The sequence below is a fragment of the Glossina fuscipes genome, unplaced genomic scaffold, assembly GCF_014805625.2.
Source record: "Glossina fuscipes isolate IAEA_lab_2018 unplaced genomic scaffold, Yale_Gfus_2 61, whole genome shotgun sequence".
NCBI lineage: Eukaryota > Metazoa > Arthropoda > Insecta > Diptera > Glossinidae > Glossina > Glossina fuscipes.
The window spans coordinates 4,295,304-4,320,567 of NW_023998433.1; the positions used below are offsets into that span (position 1 = coordinate 4,295,304).

General features: G+C 32.1%; 1 protein-coding gene across 5 annotated transcripts in view; it reads right to left on the bottom strand.

The window, feature by feature from the left end:
- The window catches only part of LOC119637746 (elongation of very long chain fatty acids protein 6), a 43,595-nt gene extending 18,976 nt beyond the window's left edge, over positions 1-24,619 (bottom strand). The window contains exons 1-3 of one of the 5 annotated variants that reach the window (XM_038033973.1): positions 23,972-24,619; positions 23,586-23,875; positions 12,647-13,029 (exon numbers count right to left, since the gene is read on the bottom strand). In XM_038033973.1, coding sequence (XP_037889901.1) covers positions 12,647-12,828 — 182 coding nt within the window. In that variant the 5' untranslated portion in view covers positions 12,829-13,029; positions 23,586-23,875; positions 23,972-24,619. Of the gene's footprint in view, positions 1-2,366; positions 2,390-12,646; positions 13,030-23,585 lie in introns of those variants that run through there. The other 4 variants (XM_038033975.1, XM_038033974.1, XM_038033972.1 and 1 more) reach the window with 4 other exon arrangements.
- Positions 24,620-25,264: the final 645 nt, after the last annotated feature.

The window sequence follows — 25,264 nt, forward strand, 5'->3', positions numbered from 1 at the left end:
TATACTTAGATTATATACATATGGATGTCTGTGTATGCATGTTCATTACGTACTTGAAATATTTACATTATATAAAAATTTAAGTATGATTTTAAATTAGCTGACTCAATTTTTTAACGGTCTTGCTTATACCAAAAGATTTTGCACATAAAAGTGCTAGTTAGTATAAGATATGTGAACATGGGGACTTAATAAGATAAAAGGTATTATATACCAATGTATTGTTGAATGAATTAATGCTAATAAAAGATCAAAAACACATTATGTCTACAATTTATCGGACTTTAGAAATTGGAAATTTGCATTTAAAAAATTCTCGCAGCAATCTAAGAAATTAGCTGCTAATATTTAGGCTTTTTTACTTTGCTACTAAACACCGAGGTAGACTACTATTTGCTCTTGTATTTATAATACTAAGAAATATATATAAAAAGCTTCATATACAATATATTGCCACGGACCAAATTTAGAAATGCGCAAATGGATATGGAAAAACACACCCAAATTTGAGACTCTAAAACACAGTTCCCGAAAGAAAAAGTTTAAATTTTTTTGCCTATTCGACAGATACTTTAATATATATAGTTTCACGCGATATAAGTGTATATAGGTGACCTTTTCCAGTTTGGCCGCACTAGAGTCTCAAATTTGGCTATTTTTCCATATCTACTTTTCGCTAACATACCAAATTTCAAACATCGTCAGAAATAGCTTCCATAAGCAGAATTGGAATTTGTTTAGTTTGTTTGGAAGGTATTTTCATGTAGATTCTTGAAATGTCCCCAAAAATTTTTCCTTTTTTTTAATATAGGAGGAGGAGGCTTTCAAATCCAACTATCTCTTAATTGTTATTATTTAACAGAGCTTTTTAAAGTCGTTATCAGAGTCTTCTAATTGGGAATGGTAGATGTCTTTGCTAATTAAATTCGAATTTATCTTCACACCCTTATCTATGTGGAATATTAGGCGTTTAAATAGGGGCTTAAAAATTATTCTGATTCTGGAATGCAATGCTGTTTCAAAATCGTTATTTAAGCAGCTTGAAGGCAACAGCTCAAGAGTTAACGCAGCTTACGAATTCTTGCGTAAAAGTTCTTGTAAGCCGTTCTGACACAGCACTCATTGAATTTTCGTCATGATTGGAGATAATATGAAAAAAAAATTCATTTCACGCAAAAAATTTGTTCATACAATTTTTGCGTTGAAGTCGATGCTAACCGGATGAAAAAAGCTGAGCAGTCTTTGACAGATACCGCAAAACAAACATAAAATCTTCGAGAAAAAGAAAAAGCCGCAATATTTGAACTTGGAAGAGCAGTTTGATGGTTCTGGAATAAATTTTATGTTAATGACAGAAAATGGCCAGCAGGACCAACAAAGTTCGAAGACAATGAATTGCAAGGTTTATTGAACGAAAACTCGGCTCAAACTCTTAAAGAACATTCGCACAGCTTAGCAGTTGATGAAGTAACAGTTTTTAGACGTCAGAAAAACGAGGGAAAATGGCAACCTTACGAGTTGACTGACAATGCCATTACGAATTGAGTGAAAATGCCTTCAAAAGAAGAGTTTTCTGAGGCGTATTGTGACCGGCGACGAAGAATGGATCTACTACGAGAAACCCAAGCACAAAAAGTCGTGGATTTGTCCAGTAGAGCAATCCACTGCAACATCGAAACGGAATATTCATGGGCATAACTTTTTGCTGTGCGTACGATGGGATCAGTACCGAGCTCGTAAAACCGATTAGAACTGTTGCTGCAGATGTCGATTGAACAAATTGAACGATGTCTATTTGCAAAAATGATCAGCAACAGCGGCTAAAATGGCTGCCTTATGAATTGACTGAAAACACCCTTTTGACTACTTGTTGCAATTGTTGCCAAGGATACACTGTTGTAGCTCGAAGGAAATGTTCTGTCGGACCCAGCGTAGTCACCAGACGTGTCGCCTTCTGATTACCTTTTGTTTAGATCGATACAACATGGTTTGGCTAGCACGCGTTGAAGAATGTGAATGTTGAAGTTGAAGAAGTGCGAAAATTGGTCAATAATTGTATCATCGCCAAATCAATATCCTTCTTCCAACGCGATATCAACATGTTGCGAGAAAGGTGGGAAAAAGTTATAGAAAATGATGGAAAATACTTTGTACCAATTTTTCTCAATAATTGCCTCTTTCAAGTGAAGAAAATGTTGACCATATTTTTGCAAGCACTTAATACATTTTCACTTATAACTTGTTAACTATAATGTAAATGGGTTTTATTGACCAAAGAGATACCCCCGCGATTAACAAAGGGAAAAACTTCAATTATAATATTTTTATTTTCAATGATAAGTTTTCTAGAATTCGCTTTCACATACTGGTCTTTATAAGGATAAAGGTTTATTGTATTCTGTTTATATCAGTTTGCACAACTATTTTTAAAAAGTGTACTTTATCTAATTAAAAAAACATAAAAATTATGCCACACGTAAGACAGACGACACGATATATAATATATATATATATATATATTATATAGATATATAATATTTTCAATTTGTTAAACAAATCAATCGCACGAATAATTGTTGTAAACATTTATAAAAATAAAAAAGATTGCAGTCACTTTTATGTTCAATGCATGCATTATTTCATTTTGTCTGGTTGGTTTCCAATATTAATTATCGGTCAAGTTCATCGAAAGTTATCGCTAATAAAATTTGAAAAATAAACTATAATAAAAATTTACATATCGGAAGAAAACAAAGTCTGATCGTCAATTCTCGCGATAATGACTCTTCTTATTTTTGTTGTCAGCCATTGCCATCATGATTTTTATTTAAGAGTAATTTTTAATTAAATGTTGTACAGTTTTTCAGGATGGTATTGGTTTCATTTCGTTGGCTGTGAATTTTTTTCTAAAAAGGTGACCTACGAGATCCAAATTTTATTACGCGCAAATTTTTTGGTCAAATTGCCGCCGCGGATCAAATTTTATCGAAAAATGCTACAAATGAAACCCTTTTGTTAAAAGAGTACACCAGTTATGAAGAGCCTTATGAGAAATGGGGTTTAAGAAGTAAGTTCATGTTGTTCAATTTCGATCCAGTTTCATCTTAAATGACTATGTCCATCGTAAAATATTAAAAATTAAATTTTTTTTAAATGCTTATTTCACATGAGAATTCTTATACGTGGTGACGACAAAAAATAGACGCGTTTGATTCTTGCATTATTAAGGCTCATTTTCCATTAGAACCCTTATATATAGTGGAATACCAAAAATAAATCTACATGGTCGGGTTAATTCGCATGTGAAGCTACGACTGTGGATCAAGAAATATTGAAAATTAGACCTTTTTACGATATGAATATGAAGGGTGGCAAAAAACTGCCCCCGACCGATCCAAATTTTTTTTATCAATTGAAAATGCCGAAATAGTGCTACTCAGCAATTTTCACCATTGAAAGCACAAAGTTTTTTTCATATAAGGACTTTTCAAAATAAGTAGTTAGATGAGGAGTTACTGGAAAAGTAATCTGATCCAATCAGGCTTCGTTCTCGGCTCAAAGCCAAGTTCAGTCATCAAATTTCGTGTAAATATTTTAAAAAATTGCGATTTGTAAGTCGAAAGTTATAATAGAAAGCGGGTCTATCTTAAGTCCTTATGGGCGCTACAAATACCCGCTTATGTGCCTATGTACCCCGTCTCACTCACGATGGTGTGGTTACCTCAAATTTTACGCAAGCACTAATATTGATAGAAAAGGGAGACCTATTAATAAAAATTGAAGATTTTTTATTGATTTACAGAGTACAGGGTCACATACGGAATAGCACGTCTGGTAGGCGGCCCGCAACATTGTGCTGGCAGGCAGGTAAGTACACCGATTAAGTTAGAAAATTCAAAGTTCACTTTTCGTTGTTCCATAATCCGTTCAATCTAACACGCGCAGTCAAAGGGATTCAGTTCTTCTTTTGTCAATCGAATTTTATAATCATGAATATGTAAGCTATGTAATACGCTGTAGAGCGTATTCCCGAAAGTTCGAAATCTTGCGCTACAGTGCCAAATCAAAATTCGATGTTTTGTATGGAAGGACGGCCAAAGTATTTAAGATAACTAATAGCAATAGCAATAATTTATTGGTTCATACGCTCTCTCCTTCTGAATTTCTTAATCCATCTTTTCATATTTGACCTAGTTAAGTTGCTATTCCGTAGTATCTTGTGTGAGTTTTGATACATCCTGTATAATTTTATTTACTGAATCTAATTTTTCATTTTTGACACTAATCTAAAATAATGTGCAAGCAAGTTTTTCCGGCAATATAAGCGAATAACGAATCTTTTGCCTAACTAGAGAAATTTGTGTAATTTTCTAATATAGTGACGAATTCTTTGAATTCTTTTTTTGCGTATGTTATTAATATGTAATTTGAATGTATGTTAATTTGGAAGTAAATCAAGAATCATCCGAGAAAAAAAATGTGAACGTTTACGCGTTTAAACAGTTAACCAAATAAAATTAACTTTACAATGCTACGTAAATTATGACAATATGTTGTTTAGTTCGTGACGCTTTTTTATAATAAATTCTATTTATTTTTAAAAATAAAAACAAGATCTGCTCGCAAACAATATCAAGCAAAAACATTCTGAAATCGCGTGGCATTTTTCCTTTTCAAGCTTTGGTAATTTTCATAACAGACCGCAAGCATTTTGATTTTCATACCTTTGCCATAAAACTGATGTTTGCACTACGTCATCTTAAGGAATCTGCTAAGCAACACCATTACGACAAAAATATCTCAACCATTTTTTTTATAATAATAAAGTATATGCGCTTTTAAGACAAATCTTAGAGCAATAGTTTAAGCAATTATTTTAAAATTATAATGATTGCAAAAAAATGTTGTCAGCCACGCATCCATTGAAGACTAGAGCTTTAACAATGAATTAACGTAAACGCACTCTTTACTGTAACAATGAAAACAAACGAGTGAAATCGTTAATCAAACACGCTGCGTTAAAGCAATTGAATACAGCGACTTGTAAAGAATCTTCAAAGTGAGTTGAGCGGCTTATGCAATTATTTGTTAGTTTATGGCTAGTCGCGATTGAATCTATTTTCATTTCTGCTGTAGTCTGTTACTAAAGATCGATTCCGCTGTTTTCCTTCAGTCAGATATACGGAACTACAGTGAATAATTCATCCAACTTCTTTTCCAATTTTCACGTTTCCAAATATAGAAATGGGCAGACAAAAATTCATGACTCATTGCCGTATGTCAATCAAGAACACCTACATTTCATTTGACTAAAGTCTAAATTTTGGTGTAACGGTTACGAACGAAACGATAAGTTAAATATGTTTTCATCCTCCTGCATAGCTTTAAATGATAGGTAGTTATCATTGTAACGTAATGAAGTCGTTATATATAAGCATTTTTATATAAGTGCACATATATACATACATAAACTTTATTGGTGTTTCTTCAATATTAAGATGTGTGCGACATACTTTTCCACAATTTTTTCATTAAAGGAAATCCATTTTCAGAATGTTTCAACGTGCGTTTGTAAATGCATGAATACGTATGTATATATAGATATTTCGGTAAAAGCTGGTTAAATAGTTGCAACCTTAAGTTTGAAGCTAACTGTTGCGCTTCACAAAGGCAATGAAAAAAATGAAATTTTCGTACACTATACTATTGGAAAGACGTGGTCAATTTTTGTAGACGTACTACAGCATCGTCCGGAGAATACACGGTCAAATTTTTGTACGTATCTCTGCTGTAGTTTGAGTAAAGACCAAAAACCAATTTTTTAGTGCTTTTGAAAAACAGGTATGTCTTCACTTTACGTAATACTATAGAAATGTCCCTCGACCGATTCTACCCATTTCCAATATCAACCTTCGTGCGAGAACTTCCATCGTTTCTACCTAATTTCAAGTCGATAGCTTCATTTTTCAGGCCAGGGTGGTGTTTACGACAGACATTACATAGCAGCCGGACATGTTTAAATCGATTTAGAATTTGATAAAGAATGTATATACTTTGTGGGATCTTTGATGCTTCCTTCTAGGTATTACATACATTATTAGAAAACAAAACGAGTATACTCCCATCTTACAGTGGTGGATATAAAAATGTGCAAAAAATCAATGACCACAGCAACTTGAAAATTTTTAATTGCATTATCTAACATTGAGAAAAGAAAAAAAAAAATCGTATTATTATATTCAAACGTTTTGACAGAACGAATATATCCGAAGGATGGTGGGTGTAATAAAAATCAAGGTAACGTGTAGTGCATCGCGTTGTATCCAATCCTGTTCTACATTATATCGAAGCCGTGTTATATGGGACTTTAGAATAATATAAATCAACATGTATCGTGGTATACTGAAACTTAACCTGTTTCTAACGTGTGATTTTCTCTGATAATTTAAATTTCATTCCAAAAATGCATATTAAGGAAAAAATAAGCTAAATTTTTATAAAAGAAATATTTGAATTTGAAGCTCAAGGTTCTGATGAAATATGAAAACTAAAAAGAAAAAACAAGTAAGGAAGCTATAGCCGGGTAAAGTTGGCCTTTATATACACTATAACACTTTGTCTAATGCCCTAATTCCAATTCACTTATTTTCTTAATAATACACCGAAAATTATAAATTATTTTTGAGTTAACGCATAAGTTTTATGAAAGCCATCATACTGGACGAGCACTCAAAACGCCTACTAAAGTGGTCCAATATCGTCAGGGGATGGGTTTACCTTGGCGAGAGACATATGACGTGATCTTAAAAAAACCCAATGCTAATTTACTAGGCATTCCTTTTCATTATAAAATATTAAAAATTAGACCGCCGTTTATTTTTCATTAGTGTGCTTATATAAGCTAGGATCCAAAAAATAAACCTACGTGGTTCATACTCATCAAGGTTAATTTTCATGTCACGTGAACGGATTTTAATTAAGAGCTATTGAGATTATACGATGAGAGGGTCAAAAAATTTTCACACCAATTTTTAATGCTGAAATAGTATTACTAAGCGATTTTTGTCGCCAAATTCTGAAATCCTATTTTCCCGTATAACTATTTATCAAATTAAGATGGGGAGTGATCGAAAAAGAGGTCTGATTCCAGCCATTCTCAATATCGTTCGTTATTAGGCTAAAAGACATCAGGAAATACAGGAAATTTCATCAAAATATCTTGAGAATTGCGACCTGTAAATTGAAAACAAGATTCTATAGACAGACATTTGCCAAGCAATTATGTTTTCCTCCGTATTGTCCTTTTATTGCTGTTGCGAATTAAAATAACTGGACAAAATATTAGTTAAGAGACACAAAGGTCAAAAGTTAAAACTAATACAATAAAAAACAGATAAAAAAATTATAGGACAGGCAAGGCCGAATGGTAAACACCGACACAATTTCGCCTAATGCGAATCGTTTATTTGTTTTCCGAACAAGTACCAAAAATTATATTGTCTTTTTATGATACCGTTATCATGTCAACAACCCTTATGTGATAGATAAAAAAAAAGATTTAAGCTGTTTAAATGGTACAATTAGTTTTTGTGCGCTTTGTACATTATCATCTTAGTCATCTAATTTTCACCACGAAATATTCGAAATTAGACTATTTTGTAGTGTAAAAGGATTCTTTACATGGAAGAAGATTTAAAAATGTAGGCCAAATATGATGCATTATCTTACTACGCTGAAATACTGTTACCCAACGAGCGTAATCGATAAATTTTCAAAATTATTTGTTTAATATAATGGCTCTTCCAAAATGCGACTTTACATAGCGAGGGAACGCAAAAGTAGTTGAATTTAATCGATTTTCAATAGCATTTGTACATGGGTCAAAACGCGTCTTTCAGATTAGCAAATTTCTGCAAAATATCTCTAAAATTGTGAATTATAGATTAAACCATAGTATATATGAGTAAAGATTAGACGGACAAGCTGAAATAATTCCAGAAAATGATTCTAAATCGATCGACTGAATCGGGACGTTTATCTTAATCTTTTTTAGATGTTATAGACATACGCACAAGATTAACATATATACTGTATATAGCAAAGAAATATTACCAAATAAGTGCATAAATTAATACATATGAAACAATATTAAAACGTTTCATTCGACTAAGGCAAAACAAAAATCGATTTCGTTCTTTCGCATGATCTCTTATGAAACTTTTCATTTCTGGTAATTCATTTTTTATCAAATCTAAAAAAAAAAAGGTTTTATTAATGACTTAATTGCGTGGCGGCACATTATTAATAATTTTAAAATGCTTTGATATAAACAACATTTCATAATATTAAAAGAAAGTCAACAATTATAATGGAACAAAATTTCACCTTAATTAACATAGTCCAATAAATCATAATAAATTTGCCATTTATTTCCCATTAGCGAACTGTTGATTGCAATGACATCCATCACATTTCCAAGTTAACTAGATTGTGTTTAGGATACAAAAAGATCAATGATCAACATTAATTTGATTAAAAATATACGTCCTCCTGTGTATGCTTCTTTGGCCGTATAAATCATAATTCTCCCTCTCTCACTTATTGAATTTTTAAATCATATTAAAATTTTTGAAATTGTAAATCTTATATTTGCACACTTTTTCAAAACATCTCATACTATTAACAATCGCATTTAATTTGTTTCGAGGTTCAAAAACCATATAGTTATAGCCGACCCTTTCTACTTTTAGCTTATATTAAAATAAATTTAATTATTAAAATAAATAGATAAATAAATAAATTTTGATTTTACGTAATATTTAAAAAAATATGTTTAAGTCGTTAGGATACCACCATCGGTAATTTTCAAAAAATCGTAGATGTTCAAGCAAATTTTAATAGTTCACTGATTATTAATGAAAATGTATTGAAATTTCGAACTTGTTTTTAAAGTTTAGATCACGTATATTGTTAACTAAACATAAGAATTATTTCAAGTTTCAATTATTACAAACAAAATTAATGCAATTCCACGCACAGTCTGGCTTAGGTAAACTATAATAGCAAGCATTTAAATACGGAAATATGCATAACACAAAGTAAATTATTTTGTATGGATTACCGGCGTATTGTGCAACAAGTTTTTGTCTTGTATTCTCTATAGATTTATTTATGCATTACACACATGAGTATTAATTCTAAATCTATGGAGTCCGAGCAAAGTAATTTTTTCGCTAGTGTATGGAATGCACGTATGGAAAGTCATACATTAATTGATAGCTGAAATTTTCGCCAGCATATTAAATTTAAACCTGTTTGGGATATTTTCAAGAAGCTGGAATGTGTCTGACAAATTAATGGCCACACAAAATGTACGTTCTATACATAAGGTAAAGGAAACTTAGGGGTCGCGAAGATTTCGTTAGGTAAGTTTTTCTCCCGAAGATGATTTTCGTGTCCCAATCCGCTAAGCATAACTTATGGTTCACATCGAAACCTAAATCGACTGCAACGATCACAAGTCTACTGGGTATATTTTAAGTTAATGGGAGTTGAATCGACCTTTCAAATACGCTGTTGGGGTCGCGATACCTTTCAGATATTTTGAATCGTAAGGACGCTTTTGACCATGGATATTGGTCGACCAATTTTTGTACGAACACTTCGCTTATAACACCTTATTTTGAAAACATCGTTACATTCCGATTATGTAAGTTTTTAAATATTTCGTGACAAAAATGTCGTGAAAAACACCATTTTGGCATATTAATTATTGGTGAAAACTTTGAAACGGTTAGGATCATATTTTAAAGATGCTTTCACATATAGAAGTTTTTAAAAAAAAAAAAAAGAACTTTTATGTCGTCACAACAAGACCTAATTTTGAGTATTTCACGATGAACATTCATTCATTCAAAATAGCAATTTACAAATTTACTGTGTTATGGACAACAGTGGTCCACTTTTGCCATAAGCTACCATATAAGAGTTCTCATGGAAAGTAACCTTCTATGTGGTAAGAATTTTTAATATTTTATAACGAAGGTAAGTCAAGAATTGCGCTCGATGACATGGTGCATGGTATTTAAAGACTGGTCTTGCCCGACTATAATGTTTTAGCCAAATTATCAGTTTAAGATGCTTTTTTGCAAACGCTTTAGGCGGCAGAAAGAAAGTATTTTTATTCTTTGCAAAAAATCTTCTTCCTAAGAAAAGCCGAGATTTCTGTAATGTCTATAACTCCATTTCAAATTACAATATTTTACTAATAATTAAATCTGATTAGACTTCACACGTTAAAATGTAAGTCGTACCGCGAAAACTTTTCTTCCACGCGGAATTTCCTATGCACGTATGTGAAAAATAAAGTGAAAACTATTTCGACACAAGCGTTTTTTAAAAATACGAACAACAAGGATTAGAAATTGATAGCAATAAATGATGATGGAAACACACAACATTGTTCAGAGCAGCACCTGTGTAGTTCTTCTCGTCTCATCCCCTAATAGTTTTTTGAAGTTTTTTATACTACTTTGTCGCAGAATAGTAATGAATTGTTATTTTGTTTGCAATATTAAGCAGATAGTAAAGTTTTACACGCCATGAGCAAAATTGTTGATTTTTTTTGTATATGAGCAGCCAATCAGGGGTGTCCCTTGTACGCGCAGCTACGGTAGTGACCATGAGGGGCTGTAAGTAGAGAAGGATGGAAGAAGGGAATAGTGTTTGTGTATGCTTGATTTAAACGTGGAGACATCAGGCATTGCTGGTAGATTGTTTCAAAGACGCGCAGTGTAGTTAGCGTAGTGTGCCATGCGATATGCATGCAATTCTATGACAGGTAGTTGGGAACGCTGAGAAAGGCTTGTAGCCCTGTTGAAGGACTTAGTCGATTCAAAAATCTCTGTAAAGACACTTGCTCTGTAGAACACTTGCTATACGTTGGTATTACGCAGCCCACATTACGCCGTACGTATTTTTTAACCAACCTACCAATCTTTAAACAACCTACGCCATCGACTGCCTCTTTAGACACCCTGAATATATGCTCTGCCCAACGAACATCATTTTGTTTTCTCATAGTCAAAACAACAATGTTTGCCGATTTTTCTATATCGATGACACCGAAGGAGAGGGATTGTTTATCACTTCCTTCTTTTGATAGCATTAAAATTCATCCAATTAGCTTAAACCTATTCTGTTATTTTTATGAGATCTCGATTTAATGTGTCATTCAACATTCAGCGTCTGCTGTGTATTTCGGCGTTGCTGAGTTTCCTGGTAGAAGAGAATAACTGACACGGGGTGCTGTTGTCTGCAAATGAATAAATAGGGTTTTCTGTCACACATACAAAGTCGTTGAGCAGAAGGAAGAAGCGAAAAAGAAAGAACAGAATCTTGTAGGACTCCTGCATTTAAATGGAATTTATTCCGAAAATTCGACATAAGTCGAATGAAATTCCCATCGACACTAATAGAAATCAGTTTAGAGACTAGAGTACCGTGCTATACTCTGTCGACTGCCATGGAGATACTCAGTGCAACAATCTTACTTTCGCGGAATAAAATATGGCGAATAGCTCGCCATCATTTGTCGCTGAGGTAGGACATTAAGTCTTCAGTCAAATGAGTCCTTACCAAGTGACAGTTGACCATAGTTTCTATGATTTTGGTTATTGCAGAGCAGATTGCAATTGAGCGCTAATTAGCACGATTTATGGAGTTACTCTTCTTGGGTACTTATTGGATATTGTCAATCTTCCAGTAAGGTGGAAAAAAGCAAATATTTGTATCATGTTTTAGGCCAACATCTTCCGTAAGTTATATGTTACATGCCTTTAAAATATTTACCTGGCGTTCCAAGGAAAGGTAAAGAGCAGACATATGAACAGACGAAGACGGCCACACCAAATCAAGTTTGTACTCTTTTTAAAATATTATACCGAAATTATTTGAATGCGTTCCCGGAAAACCAAACAAGATTGATCCACTAGTGTAGACCATATATATATATATATATATATATACGGGTGTCCAAGGATCTTAACGCAAATCACATTTATTATTTGCTTTATTTTATTAATTGCAAATGATGTGGAGAATAAGGATCACTCTTTCATGCACTTGAATAAAATATCTTTATATTTCAAATTGTTTTATTAATATCTCTAGTGCCGTAATACTATCTCGTAATGATCTGACAGATAGGCTAGTGAATAGACAATAAGAAATTGAGGCTGCACATTTTTTGAGAACTCTTTCAGGTTGTTACGCGCAAAATGGCATAAGCTAATGTACCATAAGGTGTTTTATGGCGTAAAAATCGATTTATCTTAAGCTCAAGGCTTTCTGAGAACAATGCAAATATGAAACCTCATTTTTATAAAAAAACAAAAAAAAACGTTGCTTTTAGTGATGGAAGATGAGAATATCTCTCATGCCCTAACAAAATTTTCTATTAATAAGTCGAAAAATAAACAATAGCCGATACAACAGAGACAGGTTTTTTGGTAGCCTGAACGTTCAAGGTAAAAATAAATGAAACTTAGTTGCCAGGAATATAGCATATTAAGGCCAGCTGGTATACACGTAGTTATGAGAAGAAAATTTTGGAAATTTTTGAAGTGTTTATCATTCTTCCACTTACCTAGGACGATTTTGCATAAAATGTTGACCGCCAAATATCACCAACATGTAAATGCCGCAATAATAGAAAACCCACGTCCAATTTTCGACCATCCATTTGCGTGTGCGTTGGTGGATGAAATCATTTTCGAAATCAAAAATATATGAATAATTTGGTGTTACACTAATGTCCATGTTCATCATTTTGTTTAAGGAATCTTAAATATGTTTTTTTTTTTTTAAGTATGTTGTCTTTAAATTTTAAATACTGCTGTGCTTCCTTTAAAGGTGGTTTAAGTTAGGTCGATGGTAATGCTGTGGCGTTCTTTCGTTGTAAGAAGCATTGATTAACTCAAAATAACATAAATAGTTAAAAACAAGAAAAAAAATAAAGGAAAAAATACTCTGAAAATATTACATAAAAAATAAAAAAAATAATGAAAAGAATAAAATAGTGTTATTTTTCATATTTCGTATTTTAATAGACTTTTATATGAATGAAATTAAGAAAATACATTTTCACAAATGTCCTATGGAAAGATAATATTTTACGATCGCATATTTATAACGTCATTGTTATTTTAAGTCTTTGATATTATCTATGTTCCATTACCCCTTATCAGTGTAAGCAATTAGCTGTCGATGAAAGTTCAATTGAAATTATTTATATATATCATGATAAATACATTTACTGTGATGAATAATACTAATTGTAAGGATTCAGAATTACTTTTGAGTATTCAATAAAAATGTGACAAAAATTTGTTATCCTCCCTATCAGGACTTTCATAAGTCCGTATTGAAATACATTCGTCATGTTTACATATAACCTCTGTTCGCTGTGGTCATCAAATAAATGTTTTTCATTTTTTTATTTTTAATTTATAGTGAAGTCTAATCGGTGAAAGATGTAAACATGTATTTTCTTTAATTTTACAGATACTGGTTTATGTCATTGTTATTTAAAAATGATTCCATATTCATGAATCTCTTCTTATTTCACCGATGGCACAAATAGTCTTGATGAATAAGGTCGTTGTGGATTCATTTTTTATTGAAGTCCATGATCCATCAAAACCCCAAAGTAAAGAGCCCAATAGAATTATATCGTATGAGTTTGATGGCTAGCTCACATAGCCACCTTTAGAGATTACGCGATCATCAAACTGTTTTTCCAGTAAACTGATGTTGCTACGATATATACGGTATGTTGCATTCTTTTGTTAAAACCAAATTGTTCAAGTCGCAATCATCTTATTCTCGGCACTAAAATCATTAATCATGATTCTATAACATTCTCACCATTGAAGGTAACCGCAATACTGTTTTCGTGTTCAAAAATGAAACTTCCCGCCCACAAACCACACCCGAAAGTTAATTTTTGTGCACGTCCAAATGTTTTGGAAACATCACGTGTGGTATCTTGCCACTAAAGCGGCAATATTCCTTATTTACGAAGCCATTTAAACAAAATGAGCTTCAACGCACATCCACAAAACGTCACCCTGTGTTATTTGTTTTCGAGAAAAGTTCCAGCGATTTCTGTGCACTATACAACTTTGTATATATTGTATTCCAGAAATAATCGCAACGTTTAAGCAATATATTGCAAAAACAATTGATCAAAATCTCAATTAGAAGTGTGTTTTGTTTACATTTACTTTCGGAACCACACAATGGATGCCCACATATAGATATATATATATTATACACAGATATATATATATATATATATATATTATACACATTTGCCTGTGCATAGATTTTGGGCTGCTTTTTTGACCTTTTGTTTATTTAAAATTTCATTTGCATTTTTCCTTTACTTTAACAGTTAATGCGATAAAAAAAGTAAGTTTGTAAATTCGAAGCATTAGTTGATTTCATAATTCATAGATTATCAAGCCTGATACTCGGGTTATTATTATGAAACGATATATTAAGTTCCTCAATGCGTATCTGTCCCAGATTTTAGGCCAATAGGACCTTTCTGTCCAAGATATGGTTGCCTTCATTGATTCCTTTCTGACTATGAGTCCATGGGGAACATCATGGCAGGTTTTATTATAAAAATGTAGAATTAAGTTTGGTCGCATGTACACAACAAAAACAAGGACTTGACATGGACCCACTTTTGATTACATCGATCAACTCAGCTTTATTTCTCGTAACGTAAAGTATGCAAAGTTCGTGATATTGTAATGATATTTTGTAAAGTACTATGCTTTGATCAAAAGACGATTGATAATGTGAAAACAAGTGGAATTGGTTCATTTTTATGGTTACATATAAAGCCATATTTTGAAAAGGTTGTTATTATGAAAAAAATTTGCAAATTTTAAACATTCTCCGACATAGATTGTATGTGGGAAATAGTGTTTTGCCATTATTAGTGATTGTAAAAAATGTTGATGCGATGAGACCAGAAGTTTTGAAATCTCTGCGATATAAATATTCTTACATAAAAGTTTTTAGTGCTAAATTTAAACCATTAAACATTCCATAAAAGAGCTTTAACGAAAACTAAGGTTTCACATGACTACATAATCTTGCATCTTCGCATTTTGTGATGTAAATAATGGTGTAGCAGTTACTTTGAGCATTGAATATATCATATTAAGCGCCAGTGACCCACCATTTGCGGCAAGTAGCAGTGTTCATATTAATGTAGAAAAAAAGTACCGCTGAAAATCATCGTTATCCGTCACTGAACAGAAATGAATATGCAACGCATGCAAGTTAACAACGTAGTATTTGGGGTAATAGTAATCGCTTTTCAAAATTCAGCTCGTATTTGTGTTTTGAGTTTTGTCCTTTAATTTTTGCGATTCGGGAAAGATGAACACCTCATGGCATTTTTCATCATAATTTTATATGAACTTTATTAAATCAGATATGTGCTACTTTGATGGACAATCTTTTACCATTTTTCTGGTGAAACCATTGCACCATCACCGTAGAAATTTTCCGACTTTTGGGAAAAAAACAATTTCAATGTCTTCGTTTGAATTCATCGTTACCTCATTGAAACAGATCAACAGAGAACTAAAAAACTGGGAATCGGCCACGACTGGATCCAGGCAACACTGTGGATGCAGCAAAACTGTTGAATCAAGCTTTCTTAACTTTTGTCCAATCGTTAAAAACTTATATTGTTTCGAATTGTCGTGAGGGAAGACGAAGCCTTTCGTGTTGATAAATTCCGAAAGTTTTAATTTAGTTGCGTAAGTAGTAGTTAATCGCCCCAGGGTTTGGTGCTAGGTAGCGGAATCGTCTGGCGAACGCAGAACAACTCACGGTGCCCAGTTCCTTTCCAATCTGATTGACATAAGGCGTTTCCTTACCTTTCTCACCGTTTATGCAAATTTATTCATGGCCTTTTTCGCACTCTATTGTCGTACGTGATCCAGTTTTCATAGCCCATTATCAAATTTATTTGAAATTGATTCAATTGCGTTTGTTTTCAATAACGCAGACCCGCAGATAGGAATTCGTTGCATTATATTTTTCTGACTTAGTTCAAAAATATGGTACCGATATATCGAGCTTCCTTCCCATCTAGGATTTTACAAATGGTTCGACACTATCTCTTTGGTTAATATTCAGTTCGGCAACGAATTTACAATACGAAAAACATCGAATTCTTCAATTGTTTTAAAATATACATCATCAATTAACAAGTGATCGACTATTTATCCGAATTTCTTGCATTTTCAATAAGCAAATATTTTCCGCTAACTTAAAAAATGTAACAATGTTTTTTCTGCCGATTATTCGTCACCTTTCATGCGTACCGTTGTAAAACTTGTTGATAGCGTTAGTGTTATCAGTGCTACCCGACTCTAAGTTCATCTATCGAGAAAAACGTCACGAAATTTTCCTCGTTCTGTTATAATACAAAACTAGTATATAATTCATCGTCAACAACGAATATAAATATTGTTCAGTGTAAGCCACGCAGTCACTGGCCCTATATTAATAAATTAAAATCTGTAAAAAAAACTCGCAATATACGTATATGTACACGATTTAAGGTCAGACCTACGATGAATCGAATTGTTATATATCTATATGAATTATTGTGCGTATGTCTCTCGGCTAAGCACTTTTCTATGATAATTTTATTATAGAGTAAAACATTTGATAGCGTAATTTTTATCTCTACCCCTATATTCATTCCACCCTCTTCACTTTTGGCTTGTTTTATATACTATACTAAACTATAACGCATTCTTCTTTTCGTTAAGTTTTAAAAAAAAACACACACACATTTTTTCATGCACGTTTTCGTCTTGCTCGTGTTTTTCTATGTTCTACTGGTGAATATTTACGTCTTGTTAAATAATTTGTGTAGAGATAGCGTTATTGTTGTTTTTGTTGTTTCTTCTTTTGTTGCTGTACAATTTAGACATTTACACATGCTGACCATATGTAATCGGTAGCCGCCAGCGTCGCTTCTTTTCCCACCATCTAAACCAGTGATTGTTGTATCAAAAGAATACTTGCTATCACTGTCAAAAGTGGCATCACTTAGGGTGGCAAAATACTCGCCATAAATACCGCAATATTCATAATATCTGTGCAGTAGCCGACCGGTCAATTACTAGCTCATGAATATGAATAAATAATAATTTCATTGAAACTTTTTGTTACAATAGCTTTAAAATGAATGTTCGGCAGCAAACTTATTTTTAAATAATTTATAAAGGCATGGACACTAAGAAATTAAAAAAAAAAGCGAAATATCTTTGCGCTCCTCTTATAAGCAATTTTTCAATACAATTCTATATATTAAGCTAATTTATTTTTTATTTTAATAGAAAAATGATTCGGAATATCTTTCGTTAGCCAATTTAAGTTTATTGTTACAAGATGAAATATTTTCATAAGATTTTTATTAGAAAGAGTAAAAAACAAAGAATATCTTCGTTCTCTAACTAAGACCTGATAGGCGCAAACTAGACAAATACGGCATTGATTCGCTTAAAGACTCTTGAAGGGTCTTGATTAAAAAACTAACTCAAACTAACTATAATTAATTATGTAATAGTATGTTCGGAAACATTTACATTGTGAATTTCCTTAAGCTTCTCTAATGAATATTCGACCCAAATGGATCTTTAATATCTACTTTAGATCGAAGTATGCCGAAGTGTTTAGTTTTTTCTATTGGACGTGGGGTCTATTTCGCATAATTGCTGTTTATGAAGATGATCGAACAACATTTGTAAAAGGTATCAAGAGAATAAAACGAAAGAATTTTAAGGCAAAAATTGCAAGCCATTCCAGCACACTAAACCCAAAACCCTTTTTATATCGACACAAATAAATATAAGCTTTGTTTTTATGATGCCTAAAAGTGAACTTTATACTTCTGCTGGCAGCACGTAGTCTTGCGACGGGACGCTACTACGAAAAATATACGCTGCTCTTAAGCACAAATAAAACTATGCTTTTTTTCGTTGAAGTTCTATATATTTCGAAAATCGAAAAGTATAGCACATCACTCAATAAGTCGCTGGTCTGATATATACATAGCAACTTTGTTGACAAATCCATATGATTGCTGAATAGTACCAACCATCAAACGATACATGTCAAAATTTCATGATATTTTGACAATTCGTTTAAAGATTAGATTGGCTTTAGAGACCCCTGCTTTGTAATTTTCAAAACAATGGATAAAATAGAATTTTATACGTTGATTAAACATTGTTTTTGGATACAAAATACCGTACACTCTCGGCATAAAATTGTTTTGGGAAACTGATAAATGAAGTTGTATGAAATAGTGCACACCTTGAAAATAACAGAAGACACTATAGTCAAAATTTTGCATTAAAATTTGCCCATAAGGAAGCTACTAAACTTGAATCAAAAAGATCGCTAGCTAAGCAAACAGCTGACGGTAAAAGTACTCCAAGGCGACAGAAAAAAACAAAAATGCAGCTGGTATTTTGAGACATGCATGGTATTTTGCTCATCGCCTATCTTCAAAAAATAAGAAGATTACATTCTGTCGGGACCGAATCTTTTATACCCTTCACCGTTTCCTCAAAAAAATGCAAAAGAAGTAAAAGAACAAAATTCGCATGCTCTATAATATGAAGTGGGCTCAGTTGATTTGTTATATTTTCAAATTAAAAGTTTTTGTTGTAAAAGCATGTGTTCCAATTCCAATTCTTTAGCAAATTTGTACGCGATATCTTCATTCTCGCTAACGGAGAATGTTTACCATAAATGCGTAAACTGACAAATGGATAGACGAACTGGCGGACATGTTTAAATGCGTTCAATATTTGAAGCTAGCCAAGCATTTATATACTTTATGGAGCTTGTGAACCTTGTTTCTGCGCCTTAAAAAACTATTGGAAAAACAATAAAATTTTGATACACTATAATAACGGGTAGGTGTGTTCAATTTTTTCCATTTGTGTGCACGAATGCTACAGCATCGCCCCATAGAATATGCGTTTAAATCTTTGCTTACTTATTTGCTATAGCTTGTGATTAATGATCAAAAAAACAATTTTTATTCCTTTTAAAAAATAGAGGTATTCTCAGTTTACGTGATGCTCAATCAATAGCGAATATTAGTTGGCATTATTAGATCGATTGAGTACAGAAGTCAAGGAAAAAGGGCCACACAAGCAAAACGAAAAAGTGCTGTTTCACCACGGTACAAGTGAATGAAAACGATGGTTAAATTGAATTAATTACGGTCTTCGAATTGCTTCCCTTACCACCGTACCCTCCAGATCTGACTACCAGCTATTACTGGTTTATTGCAGCCTTCAAAAAAATATTCTAGAGAAAGATACTTAGCTCAAATGAAGAAGTTATTGCCGCAACGGAGGGTCGGTTTTGAAAGCAGAGACAAATCGTTCTGCTAACAAGGGCTAGAGAAGTTGGAAGATCATTAAATGAATGTATCCTCTTGAAGACGAGTATGTTGGCGAATAAAATTGATTTAAAAAAAAAAAAAAAAAAAAAAATGTTATATTCTCAGTTAGGCAGGCGACTTATTGAATGATATGATGCTTGCAAAGATTATTATTTTAATTTCGAATTGCTAAACATTAAGAATTCCAATTAAAAAACAGTTTAGTCTTTAGAGAATCATTTTCTTAGTTATTTGAAAAATAATAAAAGTCTTGAAAGTCTTTTAATTAAACCTATCGCTGAACTGTAATGACGTTATTCTTTCGTTTATAACGTCCAGAAATTTATAACCGAGAGTATATATATTCTTATTCTATTGTCCACGTTAATCTCTCTATTCTAAATACTTTTAATTGATTTGCACAAATCAAGCTCTAAAATTGACGTGATCTGTCCGGGTGAAAAAGTGAACTAAAACACTTTTACCTAATCACAAATAAGAATCATTTCATTTTTATTTGCCATTGATACTACTTATACCTTGGACGAAATTTGAAATTCCTATGAGACATTTTTCAGAAGATGTTTAGATGAGAACACAATAACGTAGTTCCAAACTATAAAGACTCTTTACTCTTTATTATATTTACAATTTAAAAAAAAAAAATGTATTAAGCCGTTCGGTACGTTTGAAAAATATATTTGGAAATTGATGGAAACTTTTATCGAAATTAAAACTTGTTAATATTTTCCGAGCGAAATTCGAAAAACTGTGGATTAGAATGCTCGCAAGCATTGCAAGAAAGCATCGAAGTCGGTAGTGAATAAGAGAAAACATGTATTTTGTACACATTCTGTCTCCGAGATGATAAAAACCTCTTTGAAATCTGTGAAGCAACATTCCTTGCTTTTTACGACGAGAGCCTGCCGTAAATGAAAGGTTAATTTGTTGCACAGATTTTCAAAATTCAAGATGCTTCTCACTTTGATCCGCCAAGTCTATCAATTTGGGGCTTTAATACGGCTACATAATTCGGACATAAAGACAACGTCAATTTAAGTACGTAAAAATTTCAATTTAAAAATATACACAATAGTGAGCATGTCAGGCAAATATTTTCTATTGAAAGCCTGCACTGGGCCCGCAAATTTTTATCTGATACTTTTTGTAGCTTTATATGAACATGAAAAATGATTTGTCAGTTGTTGTCGTTCTTGCTCTATATGTATGTTACTTATGATTTTTTTTCTATTAATTATATTATTATTGTTTGTAGAAAATATATATGGAATGGAGGCATATATCATTGATAAAAAGCCTTTTCCCATATACTCGTTAGTTGATTTAAAAAGTTTTTTTATCGAAGATTGGGATATATATGAAATTTCACACGTTATTTTTAACGGTATGATCCATGGCGTAGCCCTAAATATAACAATAATACTACTGTGGAAAAAAACGAATGAGAGTGGCTTTTTTAAATATCCGCGCTATGATATCGATGTGTGTATTATTTTTGGTGCATTGGTACGACTGCTGCGAACCGATGCACCATTCAATGAACATCATGAGATAGTCGAAGAGAAATCTCGTTCAGGAAGACTATAAACATCAACTACTGATGAAAATCTCAATAAGATCAAAAATTTTGCACTTGTCAGCAACTTGCAAGAGTTTTGAATTTTTTTGAAAAATAACGTCGCGCAGAAATGTCAAAAGATGTGCTTTGTATGAGTGATGTAAAAAACTTGGATGTGTGCTTGTGACCTGTAAAAAGACTTAGCATTGTAGTGAATATATCGTGCTACAGATGAACCAAAAAAAAAAAACGTTGACAATATTAGCAAAAAAAAGTGTGTCCTGTTACCTGTTCAATACCACATCAATATCATAGCGCGGGCCGATTGTTTCCATTTTTTGACGTAAGGAGTAGAGTGTTTCGTAAACAATATGGACAATTTCAGCCTTCTAACTTTAATAATTTCCGAGTAACGGAGAAAAATCCAAAAACTTTTGTTAAAAAAACGGAGGTGTGTTCACTTTAGGATTCACGGTAAGCTCCTTCTCTCACCAATTTGGCCCATTTTCAATACCAACCTGCGTGCAGAAATTTCCAATGCTTGTACCCAATTTGAAGTCAATATCTTCATTTTTAGGACCAGGAAAGTGCCAACAACACACACAACACAGACACACGGATGGCAGAAATAGCTTAATCACCTTAGAATTTCACGCTGATCAAGAAAATATGTACTTTATAGGTCCTCCGAAGCTTCCTTTTGGATGTTACTCACATTATGTAAAAAAACAAACCCATCTTACAATGGAGGATATAAAATTTAGAAAAGAGGGAATATATGCAATAGGTCATAGGTGAATACGTATTATTTGACGGAAGACAATTTACTTTTTGCCTCCAGATCGCAGATAAGGCTATACTAGTTGCTATCATACCATGTCGTAGGTAGAAATAGCCTTCATGGTTTATGTCAATAGTTGGTCCCCGACTATTGCTTGGTCTATTGTTAGCATTCCTGAAATGTTCAATCTATACTTGCAAACGATTTCCATCGGTTATAATTCAGAAATTTTAATTATTTCACAGGAGAGTAATCTTATTTCATTGAAAGTTTCGGCTGCAGGTATAAAATTATGGCACACATTGTTATGAACAATATTATGTAAACATTATTTAAAAAATAATAATCTCATCTGATCGCAATAACCAAAAACGAGGTGCTTGGTATATAATTTTCTTGGGTGAAGGATGTCTGGAATTCGTCTTAAGACGTTGTTTTTGTATGAATGACTTTATTATTTACGTTTGGTTGGTTATAACAAAATATTTCATTGAAATGTTGGATGGTGTTAACAAATTAATTATTTGAAGTTTTTTTACAGGTCTAATTATTGTTGTTGTAGCTATTGCATTCGTTAATTATTGTTAAGCTAACAGGTAAAAGAAAGGAAAGCTTTTTATATTAATATTAATAATAATAATAATAAAGAAACTTTTGATTATTTAAGTGACTTTATGGCATAAGCAGCTGCTTGTTTTTCCGTAGTTTAGGTTATGCGATTAAATTTCATTGTTTTAATCATTTCATTTAAAACTACCTTCTTTACAGTTTTCATTCGGTTCGAATATACCCTACTATACTATTGAATGTTTTTCTTTCTGCCCCCAAAAAATCCTTGAAACAAACTACTTTAAGATTTATTCATCATCCTATTTATCAGACACGCGCTCTCTCGTCCGCCCTCTCTCTCTTTCCCGTCGTGTTCCATCTCATTCTCGTTCACTAATTCGACTTGCACACATTTTTTCTCTTATATATCTTTTACAAATTGTACCGTCATTTTGCTTTTTTTTGGCAGTTTGATTTGATATTTTGCTGCAGACATCTGGGTTACCATCCTGGTTTTCAAACCATTACAAGATGCTCGCCAATATTGACATTTTAAAAGCCAAAAATTTTGATTTAGATGGTAAGCAATTACTTAACTAAACATGTCGTAATGTCATTGATATAAATAAGTATGAAATCTGAATCAACTTAACAGTAAGGTTGCATGTCAAGAGTTGAGCTATAATTTCACCGATCCACTGACAAAACCTATATAGTAATTATATAGTTAGCAGAACTAGTTTGCAATGTAATGTCCGATTGATGAAAGCACTCATTAAGAATAGCAAGTACAATCAGAGCTTTTCGATTTAAAGTATTTTACGCAGCATTTCAGTTGGTAAGACCAATATCATAATAAGTATAAACATATGCTTCATAAGCCTTTTGGGTTGCGCAGTGGTTCATAGTCTTCAATAATAATCTGTTTGATATTAAAGAAAGTTGAATGCCTAAGTTGCTATGTAATATTCTATACACTGATAGTTAATTATATGTTGTTGTCTATAATATTATAATATGAAGTCGGATATATAGGAATACTTTATTGTTCGTCAATATGATATATAGTACATGACAAAATTTGACATCGTTTTTAATCAGGGAAGGATATTTAAAAAATAAGTTTTGAAAGGAGTAACACGTTAGGTGCCGTAAGTTTAAACGATATTTACGTAATAATAGTTTTTTATCGCACTACATTAGATTTCATAGCAATATCTAAAGATCTTCTTTTGTTTATAGTTAATGTTTTTAAGGCAAGAAATAAAATTCTGGTAGTCCATAAGTTACGATAGTATCCTGGCATCTCTGAATCCGTGCGTTCGCTTATGCCCGACTGGCGTTTTATTGATGCTCTCACAAATTTCACATCAAACTCTCTTTTTCATTATATTCTCTGACTTAAATAACATCTTCTTTGTCTCCCTTTATAAAATTTTTTATGGTGGTTTCGTGACGAACTCTAAATTGCACACAAATTTGTTAGATGAGTTTTACAATAACGTTTTTTTCCAATTTTAAATATACATTTGATGTATAAATAGTAAGACTTATTTACTTTTTAATAAAAAATTTATTGTCGGAAAAATTAAAACACTTCTTTTTCTCTATTTTCACTTTATAGTTATTTCTTATTCGATATTTAGTTAATTTTTTTTTTTTTGGCTAAAAAATGCACATTGGCATCCCAATGTTTACTATTTTTCCCAACTTTCTCCCGTTCTCACATTAAGTCTTTCATACGGTGGTGGCAAAAGAAGGACGGTGCTTGAAATTAGCTTTCAATTATCTTGTTGAAACTTAGTCACTTTTTGCACAATTTTAAAAAATAGTTTTTCAGAGTGTTTCAGAAAATTGTTTTTAATAGTCGTTAAAAATTTTCCGCCTCAACATTGTACGTCACTCTTCTAAAACCAACAACGCATTTATAACTAAATGATGTTCTCTTACTCATGGGCCTACTCTTTTTACAATACAACATACAAACAACACACACATCTACAGAACACAAAACGGAACACACATATCTACTCACTCAAAGAACAATCATGCAATTTTTCAAAAAATTTTCTTATTTTGTTGTTTTTCATTTCATTTATTAGTTAAATCAATACAAAGTCTGACAATATTTTTATCTAAGTTTTATTCACCTTTTTCTTGTTTTTGTTCTTTTTTATTTTTGTTAGATTTTTAATTATTTTCTCACTAGTTTTTTTTTTTAAATCATTGTATATGTATTCGTTTAGCACCTTTTTTTTTGTTTCTTATTTATTGCCATAAAGAAATTTTTTTATTTTTTTTTAACCATACTTATTCTCCGTTCGTTACAGCAGCGGCACCATTGCAACAAAACATTACCGAAAAATCGAACTATTATTTGAATGCATACTTAATACCATTATCGGTTGTTCTCAATAATTTTTTTTTGATAATCATTTAATTTATCAATTTAATTAATATTTTTTATTTTATTATTCATTATTTAATTTATTTATTTATTTCATTTTTTTACGAATAGAAATTTTCGCAAAAAAGCACAACGATGCAACAACAGCTTCAAAGTGACAATAGTGGGAATAAAAGTGCATACTTATACAATAACGTTAACGCTCAATTATTTATTTTGTAAAAAACAGACATGGCAATAAAATCTTCGGTTGTTGGCTTGTTAAATAGCAGAAGAAAAAGATGACACAAAACATATCTGTAATTATAGAACTGAAGCGTCTGATTCTTAAACATATGATTAAGTAAATTTCTTTAATTATTTTTCAATAAACGTGATTAAAGCATTTCAAAGTGAAAGCAAAAATAATTATTATTATTTATTTCGAGAAAGGAGTGAAAATTT